Source organism: Stegastes partitus, unplaced genomic scaffold (genome assembly GCF_000690725.1).
Source record: "Stegastes partitus isolate 25-593 unplaced genomic scaffold, Stegastes_partitus-1.0.2 Scaffold1889, whole genome shotgun sequence".
Lineage (NCBI taxonomy): Eukaryota > Metazoa > Chordata > Actinopteri > Pomacentridae > Stegastes > Stegastes partitus.
Window position 1 is genome coordinate 11,159 of NW_007579620.1, and position 12,712 is coordinate 23,870.

The 12,712-nt window shown below is 41.0% G+C and overlaps 1 protein-coding gene across 1 annotated transcript; it reads right to left on the bottom strand.

The window, feature by feature from the left end:
- Positions 1 to 218: 218 nt before the first annotated feature.
- glp2r (glucagon-like peptide 2 receptor) lies at positions 219 to 10,975 on the bottom strand. The gene is made up of 13 exons (XM_008302835.1): positions 10,898 to 10,975; positions 8,158 to 8,257; positions 7,975 to 8,079; positions 5,343 to 5,464; positions 5,011 to 5,117; positions 3,726 to 3,882; positions 2,874 to 3,033; positions 2,197 to 2,257; positions 2,033 to 2,099; positions 1,660 to 1,748; positions 1,183 to 1,321; positions 1,051 to 1,092; positions 219 to 587 (listed from the first exon to the last, which is right to left on the bottom strand). The coding sequence occupies exons 1-13, from the start codon at positions 10,973 to 10,975 to the stop codon at positions 219 to 221; spliced, it is 1,596 nt and encodes a 531-aa protein (XP_008301057.1).
- Positions 10,976 to 12,712: the final 1,737 nt, after the last annotated feature.

Here is a 12,712-nt window from a genome sequence, read left to right on the forward strand (position 1 = left end):
TATGCTGAAACTTGGGTCTTTGGAACACATGCAGGTCTTGGGGACAGGGGCCTTGGAGCATTGCACTGAAAACATGGTTTCCGATTGCCTGGTTGGTAATCCAACCTTGGAACAACGTGTCTTTGAATACTTTTTTTTAGCCCAGATGAAGGCATATTGTCTTGCATTCAGTATATCGATATGTCCATGTTAGGAAAGTACCAGCTGATTAAATGGGATCAGAACTCGCTCTCCTCCAGGATCTCCTCCATGGTCTCCCCAAGTGTCATCTCACCATCACTACTAGACAGGCTCTTCCTGGTGAGAAAGTCGAGCCCTGTGGTGTCACAGCGCTTCAGGCCCTGACCTTTAACCTCTCCTAGTCCCAGAGCCCCACCTCCTCCGTGCACAGCCACCTGAAGCAGGTGGGGGTGTGTTGTCGAGGTGCCGCCCTCGTCGTAGGAGTCACTCTGGCGAGAGCCCTGCGGGCGGTGCCCTCGGGTGCACTTCCACAGGTGTTTGAGGGGTGCTCCTCGAATACAGGTCCGGACCTTGAAGTGGTTGGTGAACAGGAAAAGCTGCCAGCGCTTTTTCAGTTCAGCTTGGACCTAAATAAAGATGGGAGTCCCCAGTTACTCTTCTACATCAAAGAGTGTAAAGTTACTGCAGGTATACATCTTGCTTAAATCTTGATGCTATGTCCAGACAGTCACTATTATTTTCTGTTTGACATCTTGTGTTGGACAGGTAGCATGTTAAGAATTAAACCAAACCAAATAACTGATCATTTTCTGAGTATATGTCACCTTCTACATCTCACAATAATATAATTCTTTATAACTGTTGCAGCTTTAAAGTCTCCTGCTATCAAATGAAATGAATGAAATGAAAAATACTTTATTTATCCCAGAAGGGAAATTCAATTGAATGATACCAAAAAATGATACCAAAGCCCCAAATAGCATCTTCTCCTTGTGCCCAAGTAATCAAATCATACTATACACGTATTTCTGATATTTTAAATACTGTATTACACTTAAAGTACACTGACAGGAAACAAAAAAAACATACCTCTCCATTCGCAAAACAGTACAACACAGCAACCAGGAAGCCCTGAAAATGATCACACATTGTAAATTAGAGTCACGATGTGGTTTCAAAAATTATTTTTTATCAGGTGTATGTTTACACATCTGGTGTTACCTGGAAAGAGCTGAGGGTGAGGTTGATAAAGTTTCTGGCATAGCGACTGCTGCCCTCCACACATTCATCTATCAGCACAGTGAAGACCACTTCATGGATTCCCAGCAGAGGAATCAGCACCAGCGTTGCTCTGGCCAAGCTGAAGAGGGTAAACAACAGCATGCAGCACTGCATAATTACTATCTGGTTGCTGTTCTTAATGAGCAACATTGAAAAGGCTGTAGTATTTATATTGGGATAACATTCAAAGAACAAAGGACAAAGTGGGGCAGAAAGGAAAGTTTTATAAATGTATGCATGAGCTTCCCTCCATGGTGACATTTATGGACAGAGCATATGGGGTGACATTTGAATGTGTTGGTGATTAACATTTAAATGTTAAACCAGGAACCTACTGTTCTTTTTTGAGACAAGACTCAGGAAACAGCTCAAGGTCAAACGACATTTGTATGCGGAAGCAGAAACAATCGAAAATACCTGTATCTGTAGTCGGTAAATTTAACTTGGTCTGCTTTCAGCTTAGACAGCAGCAGCATCAGAATCTTGATGAATATGAAGAAAATGACCTGCAAAGCACATCCAAGGGAGATTTGAAGGAACTTTTGCAAGACTAAAGACTAAATTTGCAAGAAAAAGAGGATCTTGAAACGCTTCTGTCGGTGTGAAAACAATTCCTATCAGTCGTGCTTGTGACTACAGCAGCTTCAATATCACATGAACGCACGAGACAGGAACCATTAAACACAGCATAACATCAGAGTGAAATTTACTCAGTGTCTTCAATCACAAGAGGAACACAATGTAGCTCGTGTGACTTGTTCTTAGAAACTTGTTCAGAAACTTCACTTACCAGCACCGATAAAGTAATCGGGCCTCTTATTATCCACCAGAACCATCTGTTCACAATGGACCAACATCTTAGGAAGGAAAGAGGTTTTACAAGTCAAGCAATGAAAACATATGAACTAGTTCAGTGTAATTAATTTACCGTGAAGCTCGTATACAGACACTTACTCTGTGTTTTCATATAAAATTTTGACCACTGTCCACGGCGTCACAAACAAGATGGGAGTTCCTGAAAAGTAGCAAAAACATAATCAATGACACTGAACCGCTCCATTTACACGGTAAATATTACAACAACATCTACATTTGGATTGGTAAAATGCATTAGCGTCACTTAAAGAAACCTACAGCAGAAACATACTCTCTAGAATATCATCCTGTAATATGTGAATGCCAACTGAAAACCTGAATATTTGTCTCTAATTAATGTTCCCTTCAGCGCCACATTGTGTCCATCGAGTTAATTTCTTTTCTGGAAAAGTGGCTTATTTTGTTTTTAGATTTCCTAATCCTGAGTAGACAGGGTTGGAGTTCTCTAAGAGTGTCCATCCTATTCAAATACTTTTGGTTGACATGGATGCTGCAGTAACTTTTGGCAGGAGTTACTTTTTTTTTTTCACATTAATCTAAGAAATCTGCTAATTTAATACTGTGGTGCTCTTTTAAAGGGCCCCAAATCCTATGATAGGGTCCCAACTGAAAGGTTTTACCCAGGGTGCTCCCTGGCATGTATATCCAGCTTTGTCTGAGATTCCTTCAAACTAATCTGGGATGTGGGCTGAGTGCACAGCTCTGGAGCCAGGCCACTTCTACCCATACACACAAACCATTCATGCTCGACTAACCCCATCCTAGCAGCATGTATTTCTTCAGCAGGCGCCTCTTGGTCAGCACAGCGGTGAAGAGCAGCGTGTGAAGGAAGATGGCCTCCACCAAGAGCCAGAAGTAGTTGCAGGCCACAAAGTACTCCATGCACACTTTGGAGAATTTGCACATCAGCGCTATCTGTTGAAGAATGAGTTTCAGATAGGTTAGCCTAGATATTCTACCTACAAGGTGTGTCAGAAAAGTTTCAGGACTGGTGTCGCAAAAGATATATTTCAAATCCAAACTACAAACTACAAGTTTTCCCCTTCAAAGTAATTCCCCTGGAGTCTAACACACTTTTCCAGCCTTCTCTGCCACGCCGCCATGCACTCCTGAAGGATTCTTCCGGGATCCTCCACAGCTCCGTCATCACAGCCATCTTGATGTCATCCACGTCTTCTAAACGGGTCACCTTGATGACCCCCTTGAGCTTGGGGAAGAGGAAAAAATCCCACGGAGCCAGGTTGGTGAGTGGGGAGGTTGCTCCAGCACGACGATGTTCTTCTCAGCCAGGAACTGTCGGATGCTCAGGGCATTGTGAGCAGGCGCGTTGTCATGGTGAAGCAGCAGCAACTTGCTCTGCCACAACTCTCGCCTCTTCTGGCGCACTGAACGAAGCAAACGCCACAGGATCTCTTTGTAGACGTGCTGGTTGATCGTCTGAAGGGGAAAACTTGCAGTTTGTAGTTTGGGTTTGAAATATATGTTCTGTGACACCAGTCCTGGAACTTTTCTGACAAACATTGTATTAATTACAACTCAACCTCCACACAGGGACAAATGGTTAATAATCTGTTGATATAGAAACAATGAGGGAGTGGTAAGTGTACCGCAGAGCTTGAGTAGGAGTTCCACCCAGGGTCGTCCTTGGGTAAGTTGGAATACATGACGTACAGAATGATTTCTTTAGAAATGACGGCCACGGCTCTCAGGATGAACGACACAAACAGATTCATGTGGATGTAGTTCCTGGTACAGTGGAGCTTCCTGGTAAGCAGATACAGGAGCAGTCTGAAGAAAGCATTGATCTGTTCCTCTAGTACAACTGTAAAAGCATTACTGAGGGCTCGTGTCATAACATAGGAGGAAATGAAAAATGAACAGGGCACATGCAGCTACATGGAAATGCTTGCTGGTGGCTTATCACGCCATTAATGATGATTGATTGTCTGCATGGTCTTGTAAATATCTCTTTATAGTGGGCCATCTCCACATCCCAACCCTGCATAATATCAGTGCAGTTAAAGCACATAAATGTGTCCTATGCCTTATTCATATTGAATCTGAATGAATAATATCTGCATTTGCATCATGACAAGTGATAATGGATGTATGCAACACAGATCTTTTGCCCTTTTCAATATTTTATGAGAAAGGAGAACCATTCAGTAGAGTTATTTGGCCTTAATACACTGACTTGCACAAAAGCACAACGAATATATCAGTCAGCTGATGTTAGTTCATTACACATATATCTATATCGTGTATATGTTGTAACAAACATGCCAATATGAAAACTTTACTTTTATAACGTAATGCATGAGAAACAAAATGGTGCCATTACATAGTTTACCCAGCAGAGTGTCTCTGACTCCATTGTTTAAGTTCTGGCAGCACATGTAGCAGAGTGTGTATCCCAGCTGAGCACACAGTGGTGCATAAAGGATATCAGCTGGTATATTGAAATCTGATTTTTTTTTTTACATGCTAAAAATTGGCTTTGGCTCCAAAATTTAAGCACTAGTCATTACATTAGTTTGTTTACCAGCGGAAGTTTGTGCAAATTGTAATTGAGAAAATCCACATAAGAAAAGGCAAATAGTATAAAACTCAAACTGTATATGATAACATACGTCCCTCTAGAAGGCTCAACTGACACAATATTAATTAGACACTTCAGATGATGCAGCATTAGTGATGCTACTATGCAGTCATGGTACCATATCTCAGCAATTACTTTGAAACGTACAGTGTTATCATAACTAGTGATGCAAATGATGACCAAAGTTATGAAGCTAAGATCAAAGTTATTATAAACCAGAAATGTCTTTTTTTTTTTTAAAGTAAGCTTTGTCTTCATAGCCATTAGGAAGATCTCTCCTCCTGGCAACTGACCTCAGCATGCCCATCAGGAGAGTGGCCAGTGTGAGGGAGAACAGGGACAAGGAGTAGCCAATGACAGAGATGAGCCTCAGGGCTGTCTGGCGAAACATTTCTTCCTCCTGGATACACACACACACACACACACACACACACACACACACACACACACACACACACACACACAAAGTGTTTCTGATACAGGACTGTCAGGAAAGCAATTTCTGATGGTTTTCAAAAGTCTTTTACTGTTAGATAAAGGAAGGATTAGAAACCACAAATCACCAGATCAATGCCTGATTGTCAGCTCTAACACTAAAGGGGACCTAAAACTTTATTCTCCTCACCTTATCCTTAAAGTAATGGTCCTCCTGACATTCAGAATCATCCCTCCAGGGCTCCGAGGAGTTCTCCATCTGTCGCCATCTCCCATTCTCCAAGCATTCTCTGTGTGCCCTCCTGGTGTTGTCTGCAGGTATTTGAAAGACACATTGATATGCATGCTTTTGTCTGTCAGTGCAGCAGTCAGAGGAGGGAGGCTGATGGAAGGTATTGTGCTGGCGTGTCCCAGAGTGGATGCTTTTCTACCCAGAGGAAGTCATGAATTGAAACTTAACTGTGATAATTTGGGCTTATAGTGGTATCATTTTCTGAAAGATGGTCTCATCAAGGTGAGATAATTTAGACATAACCATCAGTACAGCAGGATTTTTGGACACTGAGCATTCAGTCATTTCGATTAGTCTGAAAATGTGTCATTTGTAGGCACAGTAATGCCCTGAGTGCTTACAAAGTTAAGGATTGAAATGATTACATCAGTTTGCTAAGAGGCTCACAATGACAAGACAAAGACTCAGAATAATGGAGCAGTTTATATCCTCTGAATCACAGGTAATATCTTCTGTGTAAAAATGCTATGAATTCAATAAAAATTTAAGAGAGTTACAAAAACCATGAGGCTTTCACATATTCACAACTTCCTTTTTAGTCCACAGATTGTAGAGAATTTGGACGTAACCACTGTGATGTCAGCCACTGCTTTTCAAAAATACTGTTTTAAAGTTTGACATTTTGGCCATTGTCATCATGGTTTTCGAAACTGGACATGATGGGCAAGGGATGGACCTTACTGAGGAAATCGCATACTATACTGGCCTATCAATCAGGTAGTCTCGTCCTAAAATCTACCCTGCTTTACTGGTGATTTTCCTCTAAATGGGACCATAAAATTACAAAATGAAAATCATACTGTATTTGAAAAGTCTTAAAACTGGAGACTGAGACCATGACCTCATTCAGAAAGTGTTTACTGAGGTAATAAATCAAGTGAGAAGTACAAACATTTTCTCATAGACTTCTAAAAAGCCAGACTTTTTTTCAACCAAAGGAGTCTCCCTCTGTTGACTATTGGAAAGAATGCAGGTTCAAGTCACTTCACTGGCTTCTCTTTTCAGACCCGGGGGCTACGTCCATCTTCTACAGACACTCTACACTCTTGTCTTTAGCATTACCACACCACTAGCATCCTAGCATGAGCAAGATCTGGGAAAAATTGACTTTGAGCCAACGTGATGCTGACATTGCCCAGCTACTATAGTATTAAAGATTATGTGTTTTTATATTTATTAATGAAGTAATTGTACTGTCACCTCGCTACCTTTAAAAAGAACAATAGAACAGATGGACATCTGCTGTGACATCATCAACTGGTTCCTGAACTACCATTGTGAAGCCTTGTGTTTGGCATTTGGTCTTTTGAAAAGCCTGAGAATACTATACACACAGATATTGCAGCGACCTGTCAATCACAAGGCCGCCCTGTACCTAAAACATACACTGCCTGTTTTACTCAAAATTAGAACTTAAATTACAAAATGAACATCACGCTACATTCAAAAAGTATTAAAACTAGATACTGAGTCAAAAAAAACTCCTTAGAAAAATGTTTGCAGAGGAAACAAATTAGGTAACATGGGCTCATTTTACTATAGAATTCTATACAAACTAACTTCGTTTTGCAACCAGAGGAGTCGCCTCCTGCTGGTTGTTAAAAAGAATGCAAGTTTAAGGAGATTCTGCATTGACTTCAGTTCTTAGACTCATAGTCTGTGACTGTCTTTTATCTACAATCTGTGGTTTTATCTGACAAATACTCTAAGTTTGCACTGTACACTCAAGCACAGAAATGTAACATCTGGTAAAATAAAGTGGAGTAAGGAGACAGGTAATGGAAGTGATGTTCCCCACATCCAGATGTGAATTCTTCGACTGGACCCTTCTCTGATCTTTAACAGATATAATGTCCACTTACTTCATCATTTTAGTTTAGTTAGTATTATACATTTGACCACTAGAAGTAAACTTAACATACAGCTGAGGCTGGTGGGAATGTTGATAGCAGGCATTTGGCCAAACAGATAAGTATTGAACAGTTACGTTTTTGATCTGATAATGGTGCGAGATGAAAACTGTGATCACTAAAACAAGTGCAATTAGCAAAACGTGGGCATGAATGTTTACCAAATTAGATCATTCAGTAGCTTCACTCAAAACAGATAAAGTCAACAGGATTAATCTGTGGAAACTATGAATGAAATGAATTAAAACTGCATGGAAATCCATCTATGATTCAGTAAATCAGGACCAAAGGACCACTAATCTAACGACATTGTAACCCAGAGAACCACACCACTAGCTGAAAACTACTTTGAAGAAACAGATTCACTAAAGTTCTTTCCCAAAAGCAGACGACTGCTTCACTTTTACAGCGTGACTGTGCAATTAAGTGTTTGGACCTTTGACTACACTGTTGAACACTTGATCTTATGACTGTCTTGTGATACACTTGCAGACTCATTCAGTTTAAGCGAATGACGTGTCAAAGAAAGCCTGAGGAGCACAAAGGTTGGTCATGTAATACGGTTATTGTTAATTGGTGACCTCATATATTAGCTGTAAAGTGATAAAAAATGGCATTACCCTCGCTGATCCAAGGTAAGTAAGGAGGACAGGGGACGGACACGTTCCCAGGAGACGAATAGGGCCAGCAGAGGAACGTGTCGAATGTTCCTTTGCAGTAGTTTCCTGCAATAAAAGATAATGTCTGAGCATTTCATAGTGGTAATAAAAATCAAGATAATTAACATCTGGCAGGAGGCTCACCAGTTTTTGAGAGTGCATCTGTTGTCAGAGATCTGTTGCAGGTCTCCCAGTATTCAGTCCGTTTAGCTATCAGACTTTCCAGCAGTGAGCCTGCCACCTTCTAGGTGGATTCAAAGAGACGAGAGAGAAAAGGTATCGTTAGCAACAGGGCACACCATAAAATAACAGGCTTTTTTTCCTTTTTTTATTTTCTAATCATGTATTTATAGATAAGCAGAAGAAAAATACAGGATTAAAAAAAAAATCTCACATTATACATATTTGTTTTATAAGATTATGACAGGAAATGAGTGAGCACATATTGTCTAATTAAACATCCTGCTACAATTAGCATTCATTCATTGGTGAATCCAACATTCACTCTCCTTTTGCTCATATTTGGTTTCCATCAGCTTGTGAGGCTCTTTTGCGCCACTGTGTAGACATGCTAGCTAGCGCTGCTATTGTCTGGATATGTAATTACATGAGCATTTTTTCCTGAGATGACCTGCCTATTGCTGGAAAAGAGCTCGATGAGACTGAAAAACAATGAAACTCCGATCCATCAAACCCAAGCAATGACCTGAAAGATGCTAAAATACCATTATACTACAAGTGATCCCTTTCACATTACACATGCTCAGTTTCGTCATTAATTTTGTAATAATATTGAAAAGTGCAGCTTTAAGATTTTGAGTCAACCAAATTAGCAGTGAACTGAGTTTCTCACTGAACAAAATTAATTGAATCTAAAAAAACAAAACACATTTAGAGTTCCACTTGCTGCCTAATCCTGTCATGGTAAATCTTGGCAGCGCCTCAGAGAAAACATGTACTAGTAAATACACTTTTGTCCACAAAGTTGGAATAAATATATATTTTTTATCTCTTTATCTTGATAGATGAAGTGTATATCTTCTCAAAACTTTATGGATTTCACAACTATACATACAGTACATATTACAGTAAAACTTAAACCACAGATAACTTTTGCAAACTGTGTATTCAGACTTAAACTAAATTGGGGTTATTGAACAATAGGATTAGGAGTTTAGTTTCAGTTTTTCAACCTTGGAAACACGTATTTGAGAGGATTTCATGCATTAGAATGTCCAATATTGCTCTTTAAATGTCACTCAGTCACTAATATTGAGCATGGCCACCCCCGACATGGATCAATGCTTTAAGACATGGTGGCATACTGTCCTCCAGCTTGTTGATGGTGTCAATGGGCAGGACGTCCCGCTCTTCAGTCACATCCTGAAGTCAGGACTAGTTTCACCTGATAACTGAGACTCAGTATGTGATCATTGCACCTGGTCAGAAGTGATTACTGATGTGTAGAAATAGAAATAAAAAGAGGAATGTGTCTGAAAACAAAAATTATTCCAACTTTCTGGGTAACCGTGTCTATTGTATCGCTGTTCTGTAGATGCTGATGAAACATGCATGTTTTCATTTTTAAAAAATGTTACTTTGAAAACAAGATGATAATCAGGTGACAATCTAGTAAGTGGATTTATAATGAGATGCAGTAAGTGGATTTGCTCACTATAGTCCCTGCAGCGTGTAGTGGATGCTGCAGTGTTCATATTTACCCACTTGGTGGGAGTGTTTAATCAGGGGCATCTTCAGTTACTGGGGGAACCTTTTTACCTTAGTGTAATCTGTAGTTGATACAGGCAATTTATCAACTCGGCTCAATGCATTAGTGTCATGCCTGCAGCAATGTAAACACACCTCTGTATTTATTTTTCACTAAATGATATAACCGCTGTGGATGGGTGTGTCCCGGGCTCAGCCATAAATTAAGGTTGGTTGCTGACATTAGTGAGACATATTAGCGTTTTCTTTATATCAGAGGGGAGCAGCAGACCTCTGTTGCCACCCTGCCCTCTGTAGCTCAGAGTCAGGGTCGAGGACAGTGGCTCTCCTATCTCAGCTGAACACACAATCTTCACACCCCAGTAAGAGCTGCAGCTGAAGTCTGCAGCCTCCGCCCGCTGCTCATCTGCCACCTGCGCCACAAAAAAAAATTCCTCATGTGAGCCGGCTGATAGAGAGCGTTTCAATTCACTGAGGATCCTGTTGTCAAGAACCCATCCAGAGCGATATCACCGGTGAAGGAGAGCCAAGAGCTGCTGTCTCCCTATCTGGTTTGTTGTGTCCCGTGGGGCTCAACCTGATTCAAACCCAGCCACAGAGTCTCAGCTCCAACAAACAATTCCCTGAATTACCATGTTGGAGATGAATGTGAACTTGCACTCAAACTATTAGACGCTCTGATCTTATTTGTCTTTTGTTTTCAGTGCTTTCTTTTCTTTCCATCCCCTGTGGAAAAACACTCCTCTCATTTAGGATTTCCAGAGCAGATAGCGAGTTGTTATCTGAGCACGTCGGTAAACTTCCATTTTCAGGCAACTACATCCTGCAGAAAATGCATATGAGCGGTGGGACCTCCTGTGGCCCAAACTCAGTGTGAAAAAAAAGACTAATTTCACATAAAAAAGAATCTGCTGCTCCGTTGCTGTATTATTTATTTATTCTGCAGTATAAAGTGTTTCATGAGAAATATGGCATATGATGTTGCCTCATACAGAGAAGCCTGAGGGGGATTCTTTTGTGAAGTTAGGTTTTGTTTAATTAAAAATTAAATGGGAAAGGTTTTGGTAACTCAGTGTAAGAGCAGCGGCTTTGATGCCTAATATTAAATGAGTCTGAATGTGAGTTAAAGCCTCGTGTGTGTGTGTGTGTGATTTACCTGGTGGTTGATGGTGATGAAGACAAGTGAGAGCAGGAGTTTGGTCCTCTTGTGCCAGGCTGGCAGCAGGGTTGGCATGGTGCTGTGTGTTCACATTGAAAGCAGTTGGTTTCTGGTCTCTCGGCTGGTCTGCTTCCTCATGCTTCTCCCTCGGACGCTCCGGGCCTCTCACTCATCCTCACTTTACCTCAATGCTTCCACTCAGTGCGGCCGCTTCTTCCTCACCATGTCAGGTGTGGTTGATTTGAACTTGACCTCCTCTCAGGTAGCTCCTTAAAGAATTTGGAGGACGGTTTGCAAGAACTGTGACCCTTTTATAAGCTTCCCTTAAAATCGAACAGGTTTTTAAGAATCCAAAGTACTTTATGGTTGTTTCAGTGGATCACTGTTTGACCTCTTAATGGCAGACTTCATGTGCAGAGTCCTCATCTGTCCATGAGAACCTCTCAGGCTGTGAAGGAGGTGGATCTGTCTGTACTCTCTCCAGACACGGCGCAACTGAGAACGCCTGTGGATCCTCATCGACAGATCGCCGCTCCCACCCCGTCCTCCCCTAACCAATCAAGATAAGGCCCCGGGAGAGCCGACTACGTAACCGGACTAACTTTGTTGTCCAGGAAAACTGATCACACAGGAGCAAATGAGCACACTCTAATGCACAAACAGTCATTGTGATCACATTAAAAATCATAATAGATGCACACACCAGCAAATAGCACCTGTACTTTAAACAGAGGAGGGAGGACAGCCCCTCCCCTGTGTTTAGCCGTCTCATACAGTATCTGGGCATCACCCTGCGTGACTGACACTAATGGGGGATCTAGTGTAAACTAACAGCAATGAAGCCAAACACGAGGAAAAAAAAGCGATTAAAGAGACAGAGTTGACTGCACAACCCTTCTGCTCAGCATGAAAGCTGTCTCACTGTATATAGACAAGTTTGCACAAGATGGAAGGGTCAACTTTTTCTTGTTGTTGTAGTTGTTGCAACCAATCAAGCTCTAGAGGACAAAAATTTGACAAAAAATTTATTTAGACATTCAAAAAAAATTCAGTCGACACTGGGCTTGACTGGTACAGTTATTTATTTGTTTATGCTTTCATTTTTTACTTATAGACATTTATTTTGTATCATTTTATTTGAATTTTATTTTGAAAATAGCTGGAAAACATAGTCGCTAGATAGCTGAACAAAATACAGTCAGAAACTGAAATCATTAGTTATGATGTTTAATTATATTTATAACTATTTAATTATAAATATAATAAATAATAGAAAATGAACATTTTAAAATAAAAATAAATAATCATAATACTGGCTGGGTGTCCCCTGCCTTCGCCCTGAGTCAGCTGGGATAAGCTCCAGCCCCCCGCGACCCTAGTGAGGATTAAGTGGTGTATAGATAATGGATGGATGGATGGATTATTATTATTATTATTATTGTTATTATGACTATAAATACTCTGAGCTTTGAATTGCCCCTAAGGGATGAATAAAGTTATTTGAATTGAATTGAATTGAATTGAATTAGTTATGATGAGGGGGGCGCCCGTATAGCTCACCCAGTTGAGCGGGCGACCCATTAACAGGGGGCTGCAAGGGGGCTCGGTGGTTAGCACTGTTGCCAGCAAGAAGGTTGCCGGTTCGCGTCCTGGTGATCTTTCTGGGTGGAGTTTGCATGTTCTCCCCGTGCAGTGTGGGTTCTCTCCGGGTTCTCCGGCTTCCTCCCACACAATCTAAAAACATGTTGAGGTTAATTGGTGATTCTAAATTGTCCGTAGGTGTGAATGTGAGTGTGCTTGGTTGTCTGTCTC